Source organism: Bos grunniens, chromosome 18 (genome assembly GCF_055505025.1).
Source record: "Bos grunniens cultivar Pamir isolate PY7600 chromosome 18, Bosgru_T2T1.0, whole genome shotgun sequence".
Classification (NCBI taxonomy): domain Eukaryota; kingdom Metazoa; phylum Chordata; class Mammalia; order Artiodactyla; family Bovidae; genus Bos; species Bos grunniens.
In genome coordinates, this window is record NC_141182.1 from 65,245,136 (window position 1) to 65,270,193 (window position 25,058).

The 25,058-nt window shown below is 46.2% G+C and overlaps 1 protein-coding gene across 7 annotated transcripts; it reads right to left on the minus strand.

Annotated features, from left to right (window-relative positions):
- Positions 1 to 234: 234 nt before the first annotated feature.
- LOC147354820 (zinc finger protein 550-like) lies at positions 235 to 22,583 on the minus strand. Of its 7 annotated transcripts, XR_015146592.1 has the most exons (6): positions 22,277 to 22,521; positions 19,873 to 20,086; positions 19,413 to 19,539; positions 18,516 to 18,611; positions 8,581 to 10,072; positions 235 to 1,078 (listed from the first exon to the last, which is right to left on the minus strand). XR_015146592.1 is itself a non-coding variant. In XM_086354914.1 (5 exons), exons 3-5 carry the CDS (start codon positions 19,444 to 19,446, stop codon positions 9,066 to 9,068), a joined length of 1,137 nt encoding a protein of 378 aa, XP_086211040.1. In that variant the 5' UTR covers positions 19,447 to 19,539; positions 19,873 to 20,086; positions 22,277 to 22,521; the 3' UTR covers positions 8,509 to 9,065. The 7 variants fall into 7 exon arrangements, 3 of the variants coding, with proteins under 3 accessions (XP_086211039.1, XP_086211040.1, XP_086211042.1); XR_015146590.1 differs by lacking the exon at positions 19,873 to 20,086 and having other exon boundaries at positions 22,277 to 22,583; XR_015146589.1 differs by lacking the exon at positions 19,873 to 20,086 and having other exon boundaries at positions 8,067 to 10,072; positions 22,277 to 22,583.
- Between the last annotated feature and the right edge of the window lie 2,475 nt (positions 22,584 to 25,058).

Here is a 25,058-nt window from a genome sequence, read left to right on the forward strand (position 1 = left end):
CAGGTTGGTCCAGATCAAAAGTTCATAGTTTCACAAGATGGGGAGGTACAGGAGACCCACAATTAAAAGCCTCCTATGGAGAAGGAAATGGCAACCCACTCCAGTACAGAGGAGCCTGGCGGACTGCAGTTCATGGGGTTACATGACTGAGAACGCATGCATGAGGGTGGAAGGAGATTGGGTTGGTAGCAATAAACTGGTAGAATTAAAAAAAAAAAAAAAACACACCCTAAATCCAGGTTAAAAGCCCTTTGACATAAATGAGTCCACTTTATTTCACATTTCCGAACATTAGTGAGTTGTCATGCCTTACAGTTTTCAAAGCAAATATAAATGTTTTCACAGTATATACACAAACTATATGAAAATAGCAGGCTTAAAAAAAAACCACATAAAAACTGAAACAAGAAAACACTTAAGATACTGAGCTATCTATAAATTTTTTAATATATAAATAAGTAAATTCAACAAGTACTACAAATTAACGAGGAAAAGACTGAAAATCTTCAAAGACAAAATTCTCGTATGCCACTTGAGATCAGAATTACAAAACACATGAACATTAAAAAAAAATTATTTTATTTTTCATTAGGAAAAGGAAAAGGCAACCAATCAGATTGATGAGACCTAAGTAAGTCTGATATTATCTAATGTCGGTAACACTAGAGAAATTAATAAATATCATAAACCTTCATTAGGTTATCTATTAAAATTATTTTGCAAAAAGCATTTAGTACTACATAGCTCAGGTGGTAAAGAATCTGCCTGCAATGCAGGAGACCCCAGTTCGATTCCTGGGTCGGGAAGATCCCCTGGAGAAGGGAATAGCTACCCATTCCAGTATTCTGGCCTGGAGAATTTCAGGGACTGTATAGTCCATGGGGTCACAAAGAGTCAGACACGACTGAGCAACTTTCACCTTTCATCATGTCCCCAAACCAAGGAAAGCCGACGTTCACTCACTGCTGTTACTTTGAGCCTTTGTTCCTTTGTGCAAACTTCCATTGATGCGTGCACCGCATAAACCCGTGCACCAGTCAGAAAACATGTCAGGTATTTCTAAGTAGCCTTGCCATGCCTGTCGAAAGCATGAAAAAAGAAGGGAGAGTTTCAAGAACGGAATGTAAAACTTAAGTTTGAAAATTCAGACCATATCAGTTCAGTTCAGTCGCTCAGTCGTGTCCGACTCTTTGCCACCCCATGAATCGCAGCACTCCAAGCCTCCCTGTCCATCACCAACTCCCGGAGTTCACCCAAACTCATGTGCACTGAGTCAGTGATGCCATCCAGCCATCTCATCCTCTGTCGTCCCCTTCTCCTCCTGCCCCCAATCCCTCCCAGCATCAGGGTCTTTTCTAATGAGTCAACTATTCACATCAGGTGGCCAAAGTACTGGAGTTTCTGCTTTAGCATCAGTCCCTCCAAAGGACACCCAGGACTGATCTCCTTTAGGATGGACTGGTTGGATCTCCTTGCAGTCCAAGGGACTCTCAAGAGTCTTCTCCAACACCACAGTTCAAAAGCATCAATTCTTCAGCGCTCAGCTTTCTTCACAGTCCAACTCTCACACCTATATGTGACCACTGGAAAAACCATAGCCTTGACTAGACGGACGTTTATTGCAAAGTAATATCTCTGCTTTTGAATATGCTATCTAGGTTGGTCATAACTTTCCTTTCAAGGAGTAAGCGTCTTTTAATTTCATGGCTGCAATCACCATCAGACCATATAAATCTATATAAATAGATTCCTTGTGGAAAAAGGCAACTTGCAGGATAAAACTGTTAATATCTTTTGTACCACAGCTAAGTGCACAAAATATGATATTGACATGAAAATGAGACAAACCAGCCAGCATGAAGGAAACCCCATGGACTTAACTCTGGGAAATTTTAAGTTTCAAACCAAATGACAGTGCTAGACTTTAACCTGCTTAATAATGACTTAAATATTTAAAAATCCACTGATATTGATACAGATTAACGGGCAACTCACTTGGGAAGCTGAATTTCAAAGTAGAATGCCAACGACTATGGAAAATTGAAGGAAGACTTCTCTGGTGATCCAGTGGCTAATACTCTGTGCGCCCAGTGCAGGGTGCCTGGGTTCAACCCCTGGTCAAGGAACTAGATTCCATATGCTGCATGTCACAACTAAGACCCAGTGCCGTCAAATAAATAAATAAGAAAACTGATGGAATCTCAAAGTCATCAGCGGTGGCTAAAACTAAGGGATGAAATATTGATATGGATCAGTGTATTTACAAAGTTTCAAAATATCTTCTGAATATTTATTGGAAAGGAAAATAGTAATTCTAAAGTCAAGAACACAAACTTAAATAAGTGCCTAAAATGAATATAAACATTGAGAGGCATGGACACCACATGCCTCCTGATAAGAAGTACTGTGAAATATAACATATCACTCCTGTGGTTTCTCTGTTAAATAATACAGAGATGAAATACAATCATTAGGGAACATCAGAAAAATAAAAGGAAATTTTACAAAATAAATGACCTATATTTGTCCAGATAATCAAGTCTAAGGAACTCAGTGAAACACTGATAAACTGTTTCATTAAAGGAATGCAGAGGGTAATGATAACTAAATGTAACATGCAATTTTGAATTTGGTCACAGACCAGGAAAAATGCTAAGGGACAATATTGGGATGAATGATGACATTTGAATATGGACTATGGATTAGATAATAGTATTGGAAGTCCCTGGTGGTCCAGTGGTTAGGACTGTGTGACTCCACTGCAGGGGGCACAGGTCTGAGCCCTGGTTGGGTAACTAGGATCCTACAAGCCATTTAACATGGCCCAAATTTTTTTTTTTAATTAGTATTTTATCAATATTGAACTTCCTTGATTATGATACTACTCTAACATAAAATGTGCTCTTAGGTATAACATACATTGAAGTATTCACTTGTAGGCAAAATACTTCCAAATTAAACGCAAATTGCTCAGAAATACACAATAGTGTGTACGTGGAGACAATGATCAAGAAAAAGGTGCAGAACAGATACTTGTTTAACCTGGGTAAAATTTATGCAAGAATGTCTTTTGCTATTCTTGCAACTTTTCTAAGTTTGAAGCTATATGAAAAATTTTAAAAAAATATCATATAATCAATTCAAAAGATGCGTAAAGTATAACTTGATGCTAATTCACCCATTTTTTAAAAGCAAAATATAGACTGGATTTCCTTAAACATCTAATCTATAAAAAAATTCTACAACATATACCATATACATGATGTTATATTTCTCTTAAGATCAGGGACTAAAGAAATATAACTGGTATCTTCTCTGTCCTTCAGCAGTACTCCATGGGAACTACTTAATTCTACATGAGAAAAAAATATATATGTATATATATATATTTGCATTAGAAAGGAAGACATAAACTGTCTTCTCTCACCTTGAAATATGTGCTAGAATGTTACCATCCATCTTAGTCCTAATGTGAAGTCTACTGATGTTGGAAATTGTCTGTGCCCCCTGCAGTAGAAGTGTAGAACCTTAACCACTGGACTGCCAAGGTAGTCCTTGTATGGCTCAATTTTTAAGTTAGTACTGATTAAAAAAAACCTTCAGGACAAATTTTAAGCACTCACATCCAATGCCAGAGCAAAGAAGTAAGTTCATGGTTCCAACTGTGAAACCCACATAAACATACCTACATGTTTACATCTGGACTCACCTAACATCCCTGGCACTTCTATTAAAAAACAAACAAACAAACAAAAAAAACTTCACACAAACAAGACTGGACAAGGAGACTCCTTCCCCTTTATAGTCATCTTAACTCAGATGTGTTTTATTTTACTGAATGGCTCAGATGGTATAGAATCTGCCTGCAGTGCAGGAGACCCGGATTTGATCCCTGGATCAGGAAGATTCCCCTGGAGAAGGGAATGGCTACCCACTCCAGTGTTCTTGCCTGGAGAATCCCATGGACAGAGGAGCCGGGTGGACTACAGTCCATGGGGTCACAGAGAGTCAGACATGACTGAGAGACTAACTCTTTCACTCTCCGTAGAAAGCTGCAGAGAGGGGACTTGGAAATGTCTGGTCCTCTCCCCAGGATTAGAGAGCCTGAAACAGCAGAAAGAGGAAAACACTAGTACTCACCTCAGAAGGTCACACCTGTACAGGACGATCACCTTGCTGTCAAGAGACAATAAAGAAAACAAACACACCGACAAACCACATTCAATACATCAGGCAGTGTGGCCCTTCAAAGACGTTGCAGATGAAGCCATTTCTGTTTCAAATCCTGCAATGTCTCCCCACTTCATTTAGAGTCAAAGCCAAGACCCTCATAGTGTTATGCAGTGTTTGCCTGCAAACAGAACCCCAAACCTCTCTGAAATAATCTCCTGTTATTCCCTCTTCATCACTGATTCAGGTGCATAACCTCCCTGATATGCCTCAAACATTCCAGGATATATTCCAGCCAGAAAACCCTTGAACTGGACATTCCCTCTATGTGGAGAAAATTTCTCCTGATACCCACAGAGCCTGTGCCTTCTCTTCCAAGTCTTTGTATAACAGCCACCTTCCTGAAGATGTCCCAACTTTGTTTGATACACTTATGACCTGTCCTTATCCCCTCATAGCTTGGTGTGTATGGTTCAACTTACCCCGCTCCAGTTTTTTCCTTCAGTAATACTTATGACCATCCAGTTTTTTACAGTTTATCATGCTGTTTATGTTACCTCTGCAGGGCAAGATTTTTTTTTTTCAACTTTTTTGGTTCAATGATGCCTTTCAAGTGCCCAGAACAGTGATTTAGGCATCTAAGTGAAAAAAGAATGATTAAAAAAAACCCACCTGAGAATGGAATCAAGAAAGAGCGACGCAGTAGGAAGCGGGAGAGAGGTTCAAGAGGGAGGGGACACATGTATACCTACGGCTAGTTCATGCCGATGTATGGTAGAAACAGACACAATATTGTAAAGGAATCATCCGCCAATTAAAAATAAATAAATAAATACAATTTTTTTTTTTAAAGAGAGTTGGGGGAGGGAAGATAAATTGTGTGATTAGGATTAAGATACACAAACTACTATATATAAAATAGATAGCCAAGAACAACCTACTGTATAGTACAAGGAGCTATACTCAATATTTTGTAATAACCTGCAAGGAAAAATAATCTGAAAAAGAATGAATGTATGTATATGAATAATTAAATCACTTTTCTGTACATCTGAAACACAACATTGAAAATCAACTATATTCCAATAAAAATAAAGCCCCTAAGTGATGTGGATCAATTTATTTTCCACATTGCTAAATATTTTTAAAAAGACCCTGGTGAAGACTGAAAATGCAGTCTACTAACAGCCTTGAGTAACTGATTTGCATGCAACTTCTTTTCACTGAGGTTTGATGAATTTTGGAGTGAATTTCCCTAAATACACTAGCTGTTGCTATTTTTGCAAAATGTGTGCATGTTAATAAATGTACTTATTTTTAAACTTAAAAACATAAGAAGAGTGAGAGTATTGGGCATTTAGAACCAGACAAACAAGTATATTTATTAGAAAAAAAAATTCAAAAGCCTTTTGGGTGCAGATTTAATGTGGTGATCCTTATGCGGACCATTTTCTCCTTAAATATACATTATAAACACTGACATGACCAGATGGTCAACACCGAAATCAGATTGATTATATTCTTTGCAGCCAAAGATGGAGAAGCTCTATACAATCAGCAAAAACAAGACCAGGAGCTGACTGTGGCTCAGATCATGAATTCCTTATTGCCAAATTCAGACTTAAATTGAAGAAAGTAGGGAAAACCACTAGACCATTTAGGTATGACCTAAATCAAATCCCTTATGATTATACAGTGGAAATGAGAAATAGATTTAAGGGACTAGATCTGATAGATAGAGTGCCTGATGAACTATGGACTGAGGTTTGTGACATTGTACAGGAGACAGGGATTAGGACCATCCCCATGGAAAAGAAATGCAAAAAAGCAAAATGGCTGTCTGGGGAGGCCTTACAAACAGCTGTGAAAAGAAGAGAAGCGAAAAGCAAAGGAGAAAAGGAAAGATATAAGCATCTGAATGCAGAGTTCCAAAGAATAGCAAGAAGAGAGAAGAAAGCCTTCCTCAGTGATCAATGCAAAGAAATAGAGGAAAACAACAGAATGGGAAAGACTAGAGATCTCTTCAAGAAAATTAGAGATACCAAGGGAACATTTCATGCAAAGATGGGCTCGATAAAGGACAGAAATGGTATGCACCTAACAGAAGCAGAAGATATTAAGAAGAGGTGGCAAGAATACACAGAAGAACTGTACAAACAAGATCATCACAACCAAGATAATCACGATGGTGTGATCACTGACCTAGAGCCAGACATCCTGGAATGGGAAGTCAAGTGGGCCTTAGAAAGCATCACTACGAACAAAGCTAGTGGAGGTGATGGAATTCCAGTTGAGTTACTTCAAATCCTGAAAGATGATGCTGTGAAAGTGCTGCATTCAATATGCAAGCAAATTTAGAAAACTCAGCAGTGGCCACAGGACTGGAAAAGGTCCGTTTTCATTCCAATCCCAAAGAAAGGCAATGCTAAAGAATGCTCAAACTACCGCATAATGCACTCATCTCACACGCTAGTAAAGTAATGCTCAAAATTCTCCAAGCCAGGCTTCAGCAACACGTGAACCGTGAACTTCCAGTTATTCAAGCTGGTTTTAGAAAAGGCAGAGGAACCAGAGACCAAATTGCCAACATCCGCTGGATCACAGAAAAAGCAAGAGAGTTCCAGAAAAACATCTATTTCTGCTTTATTGACTATGCCAAAGCCTTTGACTGTGTGGATCACAATAAACTGTGGAAAATTCTGAAAGAGGTGGGAATACCAGACCACCTGACCTGCCTCTTGAGAAACCTCTTTGCAGGTCAGGAAGCAACAGTTAGGACTGGACATGGAACAACAGAATGGTTCCAAATAGGAAAAGGAGTACGTCAAGGCTGTATATTGTCACCCTGCTTATTTAACTTATATGCAGAGTACATCATGAGAAACGCTGGACTGGAAGAAGCACAAGCTGGAATCAAGACTGCCGGGAGAAATATCAATAACCTCAGATATGCAGATGACACCACCCTTATGGCAGAAAGTGAAGAGGAACTAAAAAGACTCTTGATGAAAGTGAAAGAGAGTGAAAAATTGGCTTAAAGCTCAACATTCAGAAAATGAAGATCATGGCATCTGATTCCATCACTTCATGGGAAATAGATGGGGAAACAGTGGAAACAGTGTCAGACTTTATTTTTTGGGGCTCCAAAATCACTGTGGATGGTGACTGCAGCCATGAAATTAAAAGACACTTACTCCTTGGAAGGAAAGTTATGACCAACCTAGATAGCATATTCAAAAGCAGAGACATTACTTTGCCAACAAAGGTTCGTCTAGTCAAGGCTATGGTTTTTCCAGTGGTCATGTATGGATGTGAGAGTTGGACTGTGAAGAAAGCTGAGCGCTGAAGAATTGATGCTTTTGAACTGTGGTGTTGGAGAAGACTCTTGAGAGTCCCTTGGACTGCAAGGAGATCCAACCAGTCCATTCTGAAGATCGGTCCTGAGTGTTCTTTGGAAGGAATGATGCTAAAGCAGAAACTCCAGTACTTTGGCCACCTCGTGTGAAGAGTTGACTCCTTGGAAAAGACTCTGATGCTGGGAGGGATTGGGGGCAGGAGGAGAAAGGGACGACAGAGGATGAGATGGCTGGATGGCATCACCGACTCAATGGATGTGAGTCTGAGTGAACTCCAGGAATTGGTGATGGACAGGGAGGCCTGGTGTGCTGCGATTCATGGGGTCGCAAAGAGTCGGACACGACTGAGCGACTGAACTGAACTGAATGATATTTTTAGTATTCCAATTTCTTACTAGTTCAAGTAGCTCATGACTCAAGCCTTCATATTTCTCACAAATACTTAAGTGCCTAATGGCTGGGGACAGCAGTGAACATATAAAAATAAAGGGCTGCAACCTTTTTCTCTCCCAAGTACTGCCCCTCAAAAACAGAACTGACCAAAAACAGCAGCAGCCTTGGCAGGAAAGTCTGAAAGAACTTGCAAAGGCAGTTTTGTTGTTTGTTTGTGACTCCCTGGTGGCTCAGATGGGAAAGAATCTGCCTGCAATGCAGGAGATCTGGGTTCAATCCCTGGGTCAGGAAGGTCCCTTGGAGAAGGGAATGGCCACCTACTCTAGTATTCTTGTCTGGAGAATTCTATGGACAGAGAAGCCCATGAGGGCACAAAGAGTCTGACATGACTAAGTGACGAACATTTCCACTTTTCATGTTTATAGTCTTCCTTTTCATCCCCTCCACCTCCTTGCTATTTTTCTTTTTGGCCACACTGTGGGGCTTGCAGAATCTTAGTTCCCTGACCAGGGATTGAATCCACGCCCTGAGCAGTGAGAGCACAGAATCGCAACCCCTGGACCACATGGGAGTTGCCTTGTTATTTTCCTTTTCAACATAATGCTGAGATTGCCTCTTAAGTGCAAACCCAAGGGAGCCCCAGGGCTGGAGGTTGCTGTACCTGAAAACGCCCCTGAGTTTGTCCCCTCTATGCTTCCTCACAGGAAAAGCCCGAGCTCTGTGAGGTTCTGACGTGGCTCTAGCGTCACGAGTGGTGGATGACCTGACACAGAAGGTTTTCTCAAGGCAATGATCGCGTGGTGCCTCTTCACTACACCACCTCAGGTGGAAGGAGACCCTTCTCTTTGGCTCAGGTTATCTGCAGGCTGTCTCTTCCTGGTGTGTGCCCTGAAGGTGACAGAGGGGGACCCACGGGTGCCCAGGCTTCTCGCTGAGTTTCTCTACAGCCTGAATCCTCCCATGACGGGGGCTGAAGGCCCCGGATATTTACTGCGTTCACAGGCGTCTCTCCCACGTGACCGCCTGTGGGTTTGAAGAGGGGACCAAAAAGCCTTCTCCGGCGTTCTCTGCTGGGAAGAACTTTTCCCTCCAGCCTGGACCTCGTCCTTAGAGACCACGGGCGAGCGGCGGGTGAAGGCCGCCTTCTCAAGTGTGGACCCTCCGGTGCTGCAGGAGGTGTGACCTGCGCTTGAAGGCCTTGCCGCACTGGGCGCACTTGAACGGCGTCTCCGGCGTATGGATGACCGAGTGCTGCAGGAGGTAGGTGCTCCGGTGGAAGGCCTTGCCGCACTGGGTGCAGCTGTAGGGCTTCTCGCCGGTGTGGACGCGCTGGTGCTGCTGCAGCTCCGAGCTGCAGCGGAAGGCCTTGGCGCACTCCGCGCACTCGTAGGGCTTCTCCCCAGTGTGGATGACGTAGTGCTGGATGAGGTGCGCTCGGCTGCTGAACGCCTTCTCACAGTCCTTGCACTCGAAGGGTTTTTCGCCGGAGTGGGTCCGATGGTGGCGGATGAAGGTGGAGCGGTGGGTGAAGGCCTTGCGGCACTGGCTGCACGTGTAGGGCTTCTCCCCGGTGTGCGCCGGCTGGTGCTGCCGGAGGTAGGACCTGCGCTTGAAGGCCTTGCCGCACTCGGCGCACTGGAATGGCTTCTCCCCGGTGTGGATGAGGTAGTGGCGGATCAGCGTGGAGCTCTGGCTGAAGGCTTTCCCACACGCGTTGCACTCATAGGGCTTCATGCCCGTGTGAATCCGCTGGTGGCGCACGAGGTACCATTTCCTGTTGAAAGCCTTCCCGCACTGCTTGCACTTGTAGAGGTGATGGCTGGGGGGGCCTTTTCCAGGTCGCTGCGGGTCACGTTCATGGAGAACATCCCCCTGAGAGACGCTCTTCTGGAACGCCCCTAAGTGCAGACCATCACCTGCCCCTAAACCGTCATCCTCAAGGCTCACCTTCCCCGGATGGGCCTCCTTGCCAGCATCCATCTCTGGCGTCTCTGGAACTCTCCGCGTTTCCAAGAGCCCTTGTGGAGCCCCGGCTCGCCCCAACCTGGAGTCCCAGGAAGATCCCAGAGTCAGGCTTCCCTGGAGCAAGGCTTCCTCAGATAAAACTGGCTGAGAACTGCTTGAGTCTCTGGTCTGACATTTTGGTCTGTCACCTGGAAAGAAGCCGATACATGAAGGCGGATTTTAGTGCTGCAACAGGGAAGGAACTAAAGCAACACTTCAGTGGACAAACGAGAATGAGAGCAGCACCCCTGACACCCGCTGTAGCTTTACGCCAACATAACCTAGATTTCCAATTGCCTTTTACGATCCTTGTACCTGACAGCACAAAAGGGGTGGGCCAAGGGCAAGCTGGGCTGGGAGACAGAGGACCTGGAGCAAGGGAGGGAGGACCAGTTTCAATAACACTGTCTGGAGAGCATGTGCCCCGAGGATTGACGCCTTGGTTCTGTGAGAGTGCAGAAATATGCCACCTTGCGACGCTGGGAAGAAATAGCCCATCTTCCCTGAGACATGGTGTGTGTGTGTGTGTGCGCGCGTGCATGCGGGCGTGCGTGCTTGGTCATGGCTGACTCTTTATGACCCCCATGGACTGTAGCCCACCAAGCTCCTCTGTCCATGGGATTTCCCAGGCAAGAATACTGAAGTGAGTTGCCATTTCCTTCTCCAGGGGGTCTTCCTGACTCAGGGGTCGAACCTACATCTCCTGTGTCTCCTATACTGGCAGGCAGAGTCTTTACCACTGTGCCACCTGGGAAGCCTGTAAGCTGGGTCCTAACGCAGACATGGGAGTTGCCAGAAAGAAGGATGGGTACTGGGTTGAAATAGAAGAGTAAGTGTGAGTAGATTCACCCCTAGAAACTGCTTAAGAATTATAAGAAAATGGAATGTTACTCAGCCATAAAAAAAGAATGAAAGCATTTACAGCAACATGGATGAACGTAGAGACGATCATACTAAGTGAAGTAAGTCAGACACAGAAAGATAAATATCATATCACTTATATGTGGAACCTAAAAAAAACCCCAAAAGATAAAATTCAACTTATTTACAAAACAGAAACAGACCCACAGACAGAAAACAACTATGGTTACCAAAGGGGAAAGGGTGAGGAGGGAAGGATATATAGGAGTCTGGGATTACTTGATACGCACTACTATATATGAAATAGATAAACAACAAAGACCTCCTGTATAACACAGGGATTATACTCAATATCTTGCAATACCCAATACAGGAAGAGAATCTGAAAAAGCACATATACGTGTGTATAACTCACTCACTTTGCTGTACATCTGAAACTACCACGACGGTGTAAATCAACTCTACTCCGATTTTTAAAAACAGGTGCCAAGAAGATGACCCGGGAGGTAATAAGTGTTGTCTAAGTAGCTGATGCTTCCCTGATGGCTCAGTGGTAAAGAATCCATCTGCTAATGCAAGAGAAATGGGTTCGATCCCTGGGTCAGGAAGATCCCCTGGAGAAGGAAATGGAAACCCACTCCAGTATTCTTGCCTGGAGAATCCCACGGACAGAGGAGCCCAGCGGGCTACAGTCCATGGGGTCACAAAGAGTCAGACACAATTTATTGAGTTAACAAGAACTAAAACAAGTGGTTGATACACAGAACACTGAAAACAGTGCCTAAAAAAAAGAGAAAGAATTCCCTGGCGGCCCAGTGATTACGGCTCCATGTCCTCACTGCTGAGGACTGGGTTCAATCTCTGGAGATCCCACAAGCCTTTGTGATGTCACCAAAAGGAAAAAAAGAGTTAGAAAAAGAAAACAGCAAGAGAAGCCTGATGAAGGCAACACTACAGGGGCGGTTACAGGAAGGAGACAGTGAAAATCTCAGAAGGGGCAGAGGGACACACCAGGCCAAATGGTAGGAAACCCAATTTTCCACTGCTAAGGGGCATTAATGTGGTGTCAGCAGGAAGGGCTCCGGAGTCAGAACGCCTCGGGTCCAGGTGTGGTTTGTGGGACGTTAGTTCCCTGACCAGGGATCAAGGCCTTGCCGCGTGCAGTGGAAGCACACAGCTCTCGCCACTGGCCCGCCAGGGAAGTCCCTTCTCTCTTCTCTGACTTACGATTTTCTCACCTGAGAGACGAGAAGACTGTTTCTCCAGCTGTCGTGAGGGTTAAATGAGAAAATGCCTGCAAAGCTCTTGGCACACTTCTTGGCGCCGTATGAGTGTTTTCGGTGGTTAACTTTGTACTTCAAGTTGGCCTGATGGTTGTGCCGAGCTCTTTGTCCGAATACCATTTGGCATGCTGCTGTGAAGGTACTTTTTAGGTACTACTGACAGTGAAATTCTCAGACTTTGAGAAAAGCAGGTTCCCCTTCATATGTTGGGCCAAATCCATTAATTAGTAGCCTTCCAATCCCAAAGACAGGCAATGCCAAAGAATGCTCAAACTACCATACAATTGCACTCATCTCACATGCTAGTAAAGTAATGCTCAAAATTCTCCAAGCCAGACTTCAGCAATACGTGAACCATGAACTTCCTGATGTTCAAGCTAGTTTTAGAAAAGGCAGAGGAACCAGAGATCAAATTGCCAACATCCGCTGGATCATGGAAAAAGCAAGAGTTCCAGAAAAACATCTATTTCTGCTTTATTGACTATGCCAAAGCCTTTGACTGTGTGGATCACAATAAACTGTGGAAAATTCTGAAAGAGATGGGAATACCAGACCCCCTGACCTGCCTCTTGAGAAATTTGTATGCAGGTCAGGGAGCAACAGTTAGAACTGGACATGGAACAACAGACTGGTTCCAAATAGGAAAAGGAGTACGTCAAGGCTGGATATTGTCACCCTGCTTATTTAACTTATATGCAGAGTACATCATGAGAAACGCTGGACTGGAAGAAACACAAGCTGGAATCAAGATTGCCGGGAGAAAAAAAAAAAGATTGCCGGGAGAAATATCAATAACCTCAGATATGCAGATGACACCACCCTTATGGCAGAAAGTGAAGAGGAACTAAAAAGCCTCTTGATGAATGGGAAAGTAGAGAGTGAAAAAGTTGGCTTCAAGCTCAACATTCAGAAAATGAAGATCATGGCATCTGGTCCCATCACTTCATGGGAAATAGATGGGGAAACAGTGGAAACACTGTCAGACTTTATTTTTTGGGGCTCCAAAATCACTGCAGATGGTGATTGCAGCGATGAAATTAAAAGATGCTTACTCCTTGGAAGAAAAGTTATGACCAACCTAGATAGCATATTCAAAAGCAGAGACATTACTTTGCCAACAAAGGTCTGTCTAGTCAAGGCTATGGTTTTCCAGTGGTCATGTATGGATGTGAGAGTTGGACTGTGAAGAAGGCTGAGCGCTGAAGAATTGATGCTTTTGAACTGTGGTGTTGGAGAAGACTCTTGAGAATCCCTTGGACTGCAAGGAGATCCAACCAGTCCATTCTGAAGGAGATCAGCCCTGGGATTTCTTTGGAGGGAATGATGCTGAAGCTGAAACTCCAGTACTTTGGCCACCTCATGCGAAGAGCTGACTCATTGGAAAAGACTCTGATGGTGGGAGGGATTGGGGGCAGGAGGAGAAGGGGAAGACAGAGGATGAGATGGCTGGATGGCATCACTGACTCGATGGACTTGAGTCTGAGTGAACTCCAGGAATTGGTGATGGACAGGGAGGCCTGGCGTGCTGCGATTCATGGGGTTGCAAAGAGTCGGACACGACTGAGTGACTGAACTGAACTGAACTGAAGAGCAAAGACAGGGGCGGGAGGTAGGAGGGAAGGCCAAGAGGGAGGAGAGGTATGTGTGCCAATGGCTGATACATGTTAATGTATGGCAGAAGCCAACACAACATTGTAAAGCAATTATCCTCCAATTAAAAATACATAAATTCTTTTAAAAAAAGAGAGAGAGAGAAAAGACTGAGATGCCCTAGGAGGGAAGGAATTCTGCCTCCAGACTTAAGGCTGCAAGCATCTACTCTCCCAGCTTTCTGGTCTGCCCTGCAGATTTCAAAATCTCTTAGCTCTTACAATCATATGAAGCCAGATCAATAGAATAGATCTCAATGGACACATATCTCTTTTGGCTCTGATTCTCTGAAGCAGTCTAATGTCAGTATCCTCATTGCTTTAGGGGGCAGTTAGGATAACAGCAACTCCACCATCCAGGACAAGCCATCTTGTTCTACATGCCAAACAAAGAAGCCTCAGAAGAAACCAACCTTGGTGACACCCAGCCTCGAGAAACGAAACTGCTGTTCAAGGCACCCACTCCCATCCTCAGAAAGAAACAAAGAAAATCTATCCACGTTCCCGGCCCATGCACCAAAGAAAAAAAAAAAAGAAGAAAGAAAAAAAAAAAGAAAATCTATCCACAATGACAGTGTCAACAGTGGGGACCGCTATAGGAGCAGCTACTGACAAGGATGGGGCAACAGAACCTGCCACAGTCCTGGAAATATTCTAAATTTTAGGTGCAGTAAAGGATACTTCAGTTTATACGTACATTAAAAAGTAAAGCTGAAAAAAAAAAAAAAGTGAAGCTGAAATCCTCTTCCTGGGCACATATCCAGACAAAACTCTAGTTTGAAAAGACATGAGAGAGTCAATTTTTAGGTAGGCTGATAAGAACTCTGGGGTACCTGAGGAGGAGATAGGGGTGTGGAGTTCTCAAGGAGGAGAAAGAACAAACTTTTCTTTTCTACATTCCTTAGTCTTAGTCATATAAAACGTTTTTCTTTAACACAACTAAACAACTCAGCTTCAACTCTGTACTAAGGATTGTATAACAACAATGTATTCTGCTTGAGGAGAGTTTCTCCTTCTTGAAAACCTTCTGACTAATCCTGTTATCTTAAAATGTATATTATGGATTATGGCACAAAGTGAAGAGGAACTAAAAAGCCTCTTGATGAAAGTGAAAAAGGAGAGTGAAAAAGTTGGCTTAAAGCTCAACATTCAGAAAGTGAAGATCTTGGCATCTGGTCCCAACACTTCATGGGAAATAGATGGGGAAACAGTGGAAACAGTGTCAGACTTTATTTTTGGGGGCTCCAAAATCACTGCAGATGCTGACTGCAGCCATGAAATTAAAAGATGCTTACTCCTTGGAAGAAAATTTATGACCAACCTAGATAGCATATTCAAAAGCAGAGACATTACTTTGCCAACAAAGGTCTGTCTAGTCAAGGCTATGGTTTTCCAGTGGTCATGTATGGATGTGAGAGTTGGGCTGTGAAGAAAGCTGAGCACCGAAGAATTGATGCTTTTGAACTGTGGTGTTGGAGAAGACTCTTGAGACTCCCTTGGACTGCAAGGAGATCCAACCAGTCCATTCTAAAGGAGATCAGCCCTGGGTGTTCTTTGGAAGGAATGATGCTAAAGCTGAAACTCCAATACTGTGGCCACCTCATGCGAAGAGCTGACTCATTGGAAAAGACCCTGATGCTGGGAGGGGTTGGGGGCAGGAGGAGAAGGGGACGACAGAGGATGAGACGGCTGGATGACATTACTGACTCGATGGACATGAGTGTGAGTGAACTCCGGGAGTTGGTGATGGACAGGGAGGCCTGGCGTGCTGCGATTCATGGGGTCGAAAAGAGTCAGAGACGACTGAGTGACTGAACTGAACTAAAGATCTTTCTATTGTTAGTTCTAATCCTGTCATTAGTTCTATTGTTAGTCTATTGTTAGTCTAATCCTAACAGAAGCAGAAGATATTAAGAAGAGATGACAAGAATACACAGAAGAACTGTACAAAAAAGATCTTCACGACCCAGATAATCACGATGGTGTGATCACTGACGTAGAGCCAGACATCCTGGAATGGGAAGTCAAGTGGGCCTTAGAAAGCATCACTACGAACAAAGCTAGTGGAGGTGATGGAATTCCAGTGGAGCTACTTCAAATCCTGAAAGATGATGCTGTGAAAGTGCTGTACTCAATATGCCAGCAAATTTGGAAAACTCAGCAGTGGCCACAGGACTGCAAAAGGTCAGTTTTCATTCCAATCCCAAAGAAAGGCAATGCCAAAGAATGCTCAAACTACCGCATAATGCACTCATCTCACACGCTAGTAAAGTAATGCTCAAAATTCTCCGAGCCAGACTTCAGCAATATGTGAACCGTGAACTTCCTGATGTTCAAGATGGTTTTAGAAAAGGCAGAGGAACCAGAGACCAAATTGCCAACATTCGCTGGATCACAGAAAAAGCAAGAGAGTTCCAGAAAAACATCTATTTCTGCTTTATTGACTATGCCAAAGCCTTTGACTGTGTGGATCACAATAAACTGTGGAAAATTCTGAAAGAGATGGGAATATCAGACCACCTGATCTGCCTCTTGAGAAATTTGTATGCAGGTCAGGAAACAACAGTTAGAACTGGACATGGAACAACAGACTGGTTCCAAATAGGAAAAGGAGTATGTCAAGGCTGTATATTGTCACCCTGCTTATTTAACTTATATGCAGAGTACATCATGAGAAACGCTGGGCTGGAAGAAGCACAAGCTGGAATCAAGATTGCCGGGAGAAATATCAATAACCTCAGATATGCAGATGACACCACTCTTATGGCAGAAAGTGAAGAGGAACTAAAAAGACTCTTGATGAATGGGAAAGTGGAGAGTAAAAAAGTTGGCTTACAGCTCAACATTCAGAAAATGAAGATCATGGTATCCGGTCCCATCACTTCATGGGAAATAGATGGGGAAACAGTGGAAACAGTGTCAGACTTTATTTTTTGGGGCTCCAAAATCACTACAGATGGTGACTGCAGCCATGAAATTAAAAGACACTTAGTCCTTGGAAGGAAAGTTATGACTAACCTAGATAGCATATTCAAAAGCAGAGACATTACTTTGCCAACAAAGGTTCGTCTAGTCAAGGCTATGGTTTTTCCTGTGGTCATGTATGGATGTGAGAGTTGGACTGTGAAGAAAGCTGAGCACCGAAGAATTGATGCTTTTGAACTGTGGTGTTGGAGAAGACTCTTGAGAGTCCCTTGGACTGCAAGGAGATCCAACCAGTCCATTCTGAAGGAGATCAACCCTGGGATTTCTTTGGAAGGAATGATGCTGAAGCTGAAACTCCAGTAGTTTGGCCACCTCATGTGAAGAGTTGACTCATTAGAAAAGACTCTGATCCTGGGAGGGATGGGGGCAGGAGGAGAAGGGGACGACAAAGGATGAGATGGCTGGATGGCATCACTGACTCAATGGACGTGAGTCTCTGTGAACTCCGGGAGTTGGTGATGGACAGGGAGGCCTGGCGTGCTGCGATTCATGGGGTCGCAAAGAGTTGGACACAACCAAGCGACTGATCTGATCTGATCTGAATCCTGTCATCTTAAAATGCAAATTGTGGGAGCAGGTCTAGTAAGATCTTTACAACCTTGAGACATTCTTTTGCAGATCTTTTTCTTCTCTTGTATTTCTTACTATATAAGTCCCTTTAGTATTTGTTGTAAAGCTGGTTTGGTGGCACTGAATTCTAACTTTTGCTTGTCTGAAAAGCTTTTGATTTCTCCACCAATTTTGAATGAGATGAGACATTCTTTTGATTCACTGTAATAACCAATTAAAAAGTATATAGCTCTCTTGCTAAGACTGGCAAGAGGGGCACTCACTGTCCTGCTTCTGATATCTCTACGTCAGAAGCTTTCTCTGTCAGTTTTTCATTTTAATAAAATTCTGCTACACAAAAGCTTTTGAGTGATCAAGCCTGGTCCCTGGTCCTGAAGCTAAATCTTTGGAGGTCGTGAATGTGACATCGCTCGCTGCAGGCTGTCAGACACACCCCCGTGTCCACCGCTCACCGCAGGCTGTCAGACACACCCCCTGTGTTCACAGCGGCACTGCTCACAACAGCCAAGACACGGAAGCAGCCTGATGTCCATCGGCTGATGAATGGATGAAGACGTGCTGCTTAAATACAGCGGAATATTACTCAGCCGTAAAAAGGATGAAATTATGCCATTTGCAGGAACACAGATGGAACCGTGTTGATATTATGCTTTAGTGAAATAAGTCAGACAGAGAAAAACAAATGCCGTATGGTATCGCTTATATGTGAAATCTAACTATACGACACAAAAGAACTTGTCTATGAAACAGAAAGATTCACAGACGTGGAGAACAGACTTGTTGTTGCCAAGTGGGGCAGTGATGAGGGGGAAGACTGGGAGTTTGGGATCAGCAGATGCAAACTATTACATATAGGATGGATAAGCAACAAGCCCTACTGTAACACCGCGAACTATATCGGATGTTCTGGGATAAACCATAGTGGAAAAGAATATAAAGAAAGAATATACAGATGTGTGTAACTGAGTCACTTTGCTGTACAGCATAACTAGCACAACACTGGAAATCAACTGTACTCAATTTAATAGAGAAAATTAAGGAAGAAAAAAATAAGGAGGAGGCGGTGTCTGGATCTCTAAACAATGGTGTGGTCCCAAGCTGGCCAGCTGACGCACACTAAACCTCAATGTGAGAGAAACCTCCAGACCCCATGAAGGGCTTCACATGGCAGCTCAGAGGCACCGGTCCCCGCACGTTCTGAAGGCTGCCATGAGCCAAACTGGCCAGCAGCTACCAGTTCCTACCTGGGCTGGTGCTATGCGGGAGGCCTCTGGTTCCTGTCCACAGCTTCTGCCCGTGCTCCAGCAGGTGGATCAGCTCTGGTTTGGGAATTGGATGCCCTGTGGATGGAGCAAGAAACAGGATACAGGTGTTTGATGAGAAGAATGAAAACCTCCACCCTGTCTGGGACTCTGTGACAGGAAAAGGAAGACCACGAATGTAGCTGCTCCCAAAGTAAATAAAGTGTTGATCTGTGACCTGGAACCAAGGGCGCACACACCACTCCAGGGCTGCCACTGCCGTAGAGGGTGGGGTTGTCTGTCTGCACAACACCTGTGCCCTTGAACGTCATCACTGGAAGCCGGCCCCACGCAGGGGCACAGGACAGGACCCTGGGAAGGGGACGCTCCTTCTGGAACGTCTTTGATGATTCCTCTAAGTCACCCTGTGCTTCAGAACCACCCAAGGATGCCTAAGCCCAACCTTAAACCAAAAGAAACAAAACTGCTCAGGGTCACATCGAGGCATCAATAGTTCTCAAGTCCCGGGTGGCAGTGATGTCAAACGCTATGGAGGGCCTGCCTGACTCACCTTCTGTTCAGAGAACAGCCCTGCTAACTGTGGGGACGTGTGACCCCACCAGGTTGGGGCAATCAGTTTCCCAGCAGAGGAGTCAAGAACAGGGACTGACCTCAGACTGAGCCTGAGGGTGCTGAGCACTGGGACGAGGGCTGGTGTTCAGAGGGACACTGCTTCTATCCCTCTGATCCCTGCTACATACACAGATCAGGCAGGAGGAGGAGGGGCCAGCAAACTGCAGGGCCCGTGGGGAGCAGGAAAGGTGACTCCTGTGACCTTCTGATCAGCCAGAAACCAGGAGGAGCCTGGGGTCCCCACAGGTCTAAGAGCTGAGCACGTACCCAGGGAGACCAGGAGCCCGCAGGTCTCCAGCATCACCTCCCGGAACAAGGTCCTCTGGTCTAGGTCAAGTTGTCCCCACTCCTCCGGGGTAAAGGTCACGGCCACATCCTTGAAGGTCACCACCACCTGGAGAGTCAAACACAGCAGCACTGGTGATGTGCACTTGGGTGGGATCAGGCCTGTCACCGTGGTGCTGGCGAAGGTGCAGAGACCCAGGCCTGAATCACGAGGCCTCTGATGGCCAAGTTCTGTGCTGGGTTCAGGGGGAAGCAGATGCAGCCTTGGGACATAAAGCAGTTGTGGCTGAGAGGAAAGCCTCAGGTGCAGGAGGCCACGGGAGAGGACACAGACAGTGGTGTTCCACGAGGTCTGGGGGCAGAGGGAAGTGCTCTGGGAAAAATGCTCGAGACGTAACTCCAACAATGGCCACAGCAGCGACAGCACCGGAGCTGCCCTCACCCTGTCTGAGCGCCTGCCCAGGCGGAGGGCTTCACACGCTGACGTTCAAGTGACTGCAGATCCCTTGCTCTGGGCCAGAGATCCAGGGTTCAAATGAAGAGTCTGAAGTCTGACGCTGGCAGTGTGACCGTAGGCACAACATCTTTTCATTTCTCCAAGCATCAGTGTCACCATCAACACTATGCTCATTCCCACTGTGCCGTGATTCTGAGAACTAAAGAGATAATAACAGATGCGGGAGGACCGGCACAGTGAAGTGCTCCACGTCCTTTGTGACTTTACTAATCCCCCCACAGCCCTCGAGGGAAAGGTTATCATCACCTCCCTGTCTCAGCCAGATCTCTAGGTCCAGGGAGCCCTAGAAAGGCACCCATAACCTCAGATTTAAGTTACAGAAGTAGGGAAATGCCCTGGTGGCCCAGTGGTTAGGACTCCATGCTTTCACTGCCAAAGCCCAGGGTTCGATTGTTGGTTGCGGAACTAAGATCCCACAAGCCACGTTGCATGGTAAAAAAAAAAAAAAAAAGGAACAGAACTGGGAACTGAACATCCATCCAGCAAAAGAAAGCAGAGAGTTACCAGAAGATGGGCAGGTGGGAGCCAGGGGTACCTCAGCCAGAAGGAAAATGGCCAGGAAAGGACTATCCTAAGAGGAGACACGAGGCACAGGGAGAGGGGAGAGATCCGGGACCAGGGCCCCAGACAAGGGGAAACGCAAGGGCAAAAGCTGCACACCAGGCAGAAATGAGTGCAGTGAGCAAGGGAAGTAGGGAAGGGGGAGACGCGTGGAGGGGCCCACAGGGCACATCCAGTAGAGCCGTGTGGGCCAGGGCAGAGACTGTACGTATCGTAGCTGTGCTGAGAGCACCTGAGTGGGAGGCTCGTTCATTCCACCATTTCCTGAGCAGCGTTTATACGCCTGGGCCATTCCAGGTCTTGGCAGAGAGCACTACAGGCACTCGAGTTCTAGGGCTGGAAACAGATGTTAAATGAACAACTAAGTAAATGAACAACAATGTCAGAGGGACCAAAGGGCTCCAAACTCAAGGAAACCGAGCCGGAAGGTTGAGAAGGTGACCGCCTGCTTGTGATTGGGCACCAGGGAGAGCCTCTCTCAGGACAGCCGACGGGAGTGAGTCTGAAATAAAGTAAAGAAGGGAACCAAGTGGATGGGAAATTAACAAATAGGACGAGTCCTGACAGTGATCAGGGCTGTGAAGCGGGCACTCAGGGCAATGGCTATGCAGTTACCCAGGACCTCATGTGCTTTTATGTCCAAAGGAACCCCACATTCCTGTACACCATCATACCTGACCATTTGAAAGGACTCACTCTGGCTGTAAACCAACCAAAACCCAACTGCCACTTCTGAAGTGTGTGTGTCCTATGTCAGGCTTAGAGCGACTCTGTGAGACCCTGTGGACTGTAGCCTGCCAGGCTCTTCTGTCCATGGGATTCTCTAGGCCAGAATACTAGAGTGGGTTGCCATGCCCTCTTCCAAGGGATCTTCCCAACCTGAGGATTGAACCTACATCCCTTACATCTCCTGCACTAGCAAGCAGATTCTAGAGCCACCCGGGAAGCTTAAAGGTAAATTCCTTGGCCTTTTGGGCTCCCAGCTGGTCCTGACACCTTTTCTGTCCTAGCAGAGCAGCAATCCCCTAACTGCTGCAGGCTACTGCTGCCTTTTCCGCAGCCCAGCCCTTATCTTTATAGAGGATACAGGACAGGGAAGCCAAGGATCAGATTCCCCCAGGGATGAGCCTCTGCCATCAACACGGGCTCAGGAGGCACCTCCATGAAAAGAGAGCCAGAGTGATGCTCCCTGGACCATGCTGGGCACTTGGTAATACATGTCATCCACGTGCCTTTTCTAGTTCCCTAATCCCAGGTGGAGGAACTTTAATATAAAAGCCAAGCACAGGAACTATCCTGGCGGGCCAGTGGTTAATAATCCCCTATTCAGGGGACACCAGTTCGATCCCTGCTCGAGGAACTAGGATCTCACATGCCTCACGACTCAGCCAAAAAAAAAAAGTCAAGGGCAGCAACGAAAGTTACTCAAGGTCCTAGACTCGGGAAGGGGCGCGGCCTCATCACGCAGAAAAGTCTCGGGACTGTGCGGCCTGCGCTCCGCCCTGCGGGTCCTTCCACGCCACTGGAGTGGGCTTGGAGGGAGGAATTCTAGAAGGCACCTCTCTCCCTTTTACTCGGCGTCCCAGTGACTGACAGAAATAGGATCCACCGTACGGAGGCCCTAACCTGGGCTCCCACACGGAGCACAAGCGACCCTCTCCCGAGGCTCCGAGACAGTGTCCTGCAGAGGACAAGGCGACGAGACACAGGACACCGCCGTCCAGCACCGCAGTGGGTAGGTCCGAACGGGTGCGCGTCGTCCACTCACCTGCGCCGGGGTCAAGAGCGCCGCCATGGCACCGCGGGGAGTGCAGGATCCCGCGACGACGCCGGCGAGCGGCGGGTCCAGACGGCTTAGCTGAGCCTCCGCCAGGTCGCACAGAGGCGTACGTGGGCCTGCCTTGCTGTCCTCGCCGCTCCGTCCCCAAAGCCCGGGAAACAGTCACCAAAGACAGACAAAACCTCCCCATCAACAACCAACAGCCTCCCTGGCGACGCAGGAAGTCCTGCCCCAGAAAACGCGGGCCGGCAACGCCCCCTTCTGTGATATTATCCTCGCGTCCCTCCCAGCCCCCGTAGAGCATAGCCTTCTGGGTAATGTAGTCCTGCTTCCGTCCGTGAAGGGGCTGCTGCTAAATCGCTTCAGTCGTGTCCGACTCTGTGCGACCCCATAGACGGCAGCCCACCAGGCTCCTCTGTCCATGGGATTTTCCAGGCAAGAGCACTGGAGTGGGGTGCCATTTCCTTCTCCAGTGCATGAAAGTGAAAAGTGAAAGGGAAGTCGCTCAGTTGTGTCCGACTCTGAGCGACCCCATGGACTGCAGCCTACCAGGCTCCTCCGTCCATGGGATTTTCCAGGCAAGAGCACTGGAGTGGGGTGCCATTGCCTTCTCTGCCGGGAAGAGGAATCCACTCCTTCTGGGAGCCAATGGCCCAGAGGCCTGGAGACTGAAGCGGGCAAAGGGCCTACAGAGACTCCAACCAAGGAGACGAGGCATTGCATGTTTCTAAGCAAGTGGACGTACTTACTGTAAATTTTTTAAACTTTGCGTTCTGCTGCTTCACCATCCCCACAGTCTGTGAGCACCCCGCTCAAGTGATGACTGAGCTCAGGCACGCCACTCAGGGTACACCCTCATTCAGGGTACACCAGCGTGATGAGGCCGTGGCTCCCGGAACTAGCTTCCCTTCTTGTTCTCGCTTGTGACGAGTGACATTCCAGTGCACCAGTGAAGTCCCTTCATGGCATTTGCCTGTAGCCCTCAGGATCCAACAATAACGGTGGTTGTCTAGGGGCCCTCTTTGTCTCTGGGCTTTCCTTCTACTAAGTTGAGCGGGCTCCCAGGATATCATGTGTGTGAGAGCTCAGTTGCTTCAGCCATGTCTGACTCTTGTGACCCCATGGACTGTGGCCCATCAGGCTCCTCTGTCCATGGAATTCTCCAGATAGAATACTGGAGTGGGTTGCCATTTATTTCTCCAGAAGATCTTCCCCACCCAGGGTTCCAACCTGAGTCTTCTGCTGTCTCCTGAATTGCAAGCAGATTCCTTACCCACTGAGCCATCAGGGAAGCCCACAAAGAAGCTATAGGGGACTAAAAATAACTGTGTACATGTGAAGTTAGGACAAGTTATAAACAGTAAGATGCCAAAAAACCAAACACCCAGGTATCTCTTCTGAGGTGTCTGCAGCAAAAGCAGGGCGCTATGCATGAGCCCTGCCGAAAGTGCCACCGAGGGCGTGGGCAGGCGACCTAAACTAGTTTCAAATGGATTGGGACAGATACAATTTAAAAAAAAAACAAACAACGAGACATCTGAAGAGAAGAGCAACTTACTAAATGCTGTTTCCTACTAGGACAGTGACCGCATGATCACAGTCTGAGCATGTGTGCAAAGGGGGCAACTTATCCCCACTTCCCTGGTGATCCAGTGTTTAAGAATCCACTTGTCAATGCAGGGGACATGGGTGCGATCCCTAATCTGAGAAAATTCCACATGCGCAAGGCAACCAAGCCAGTGTACCACAACTACTGAGCCTGTGCTCTAGAGCCCTCAAGCTGCAGTTACTGAAGGAAGCGCCTAGAACCTGCGCTCCACCTGTGCTTTCACTAAGTGCAGGGTGAAAAAGCTGGCTTGAAACTCAACATTCAAAAAGCTAAGACCATGGCATCCGGTCCTGTCACTTCATGGCAAATAGATGGGGAAACAGTGGAAACAGTGAGAGGCTTCATTTTCTTGGTCTCCAAAATTACTGCAGATAGTGACTGCAGCCATGAAATTAAAAGATGCTTGCTCCTTGGAAGAAAAGCTATGCTCAAACTAGACAGCATATTATAAAGCAGAGACATTACTTTGCCAACAAAGGTCTGTTATAGCCAAAGCCATGGTTTTCCCAGTAGTCATATATGGATGTAAGAGTTGGACCATAAAGAAGGCTGAGTGCTGGAGAATTGATGCTTTTGAGCTGTAGTGCTGGGGAAGACTCTTGAGAGTCCCTTGGACAGCAAGGAGATTCAATCAGCCCATCCTAAAGGAAATTCAGTTCTGAATATTCATTGGAAGCACTGATGCTGAAGCGGAAACACCAGTACTTTGGCCACTGATGTGAAGAACTGACTCACTGGAAAAGACCCTGGTACTGGGAAAGACTGAAGGCAGGAGAAGGGGCCAACAGAGGATGAGATGATTGTGAGTTCGTTTACCTCAGATTGGGACTTGAACCCAGCCAAAACCCAGTTTGGTACTTGAACCCACGTGGCTAGGACTCAAACCCAGCCAAAACCTTGCTTGAGATTCAAACCCATGTGACTGGGACTCAAACCCAGCCAAAACCCACTGTAGCTGGTTTCAGGATCTAATGAAGCTCAGGTTCTTGATGTCTCATGACAGAAAGAATTCAGTGATGACAAAGTGATAGGTAAGAAGTGGATTTATTCAGATTCAGAGAGAAGCACACTCCACAGACAGAGTGTGGGCCATCGCAGAGGGTGAGTGTGGTCCTGAAATGTGGCGTGGTTAGTTTTTATAGGCTTGATAATTTCACATGT

Coding starts and splice junctions, on each gene's coding strand:
- LOC147354820 (XM_086354913.1), bottom strand. CDS start 22,303: ATGGCGGCGCTCTTGACCCCGGCGCAG. Junction 19,540..22,276: donor CGCTCTTGACCCCGGCGCAG/GTGAGTGGACGA, acceptor TTGACTCTCCAG/GTGGTGGTGACCTTCAAGGA. Junction 10,073..18,515: donor CCCGCATAGCACCAGCCCAG/GTAGGAACTGGT, acceptor GCTTCTTTCCAG/GTGACAGACCAAAATGTCAG.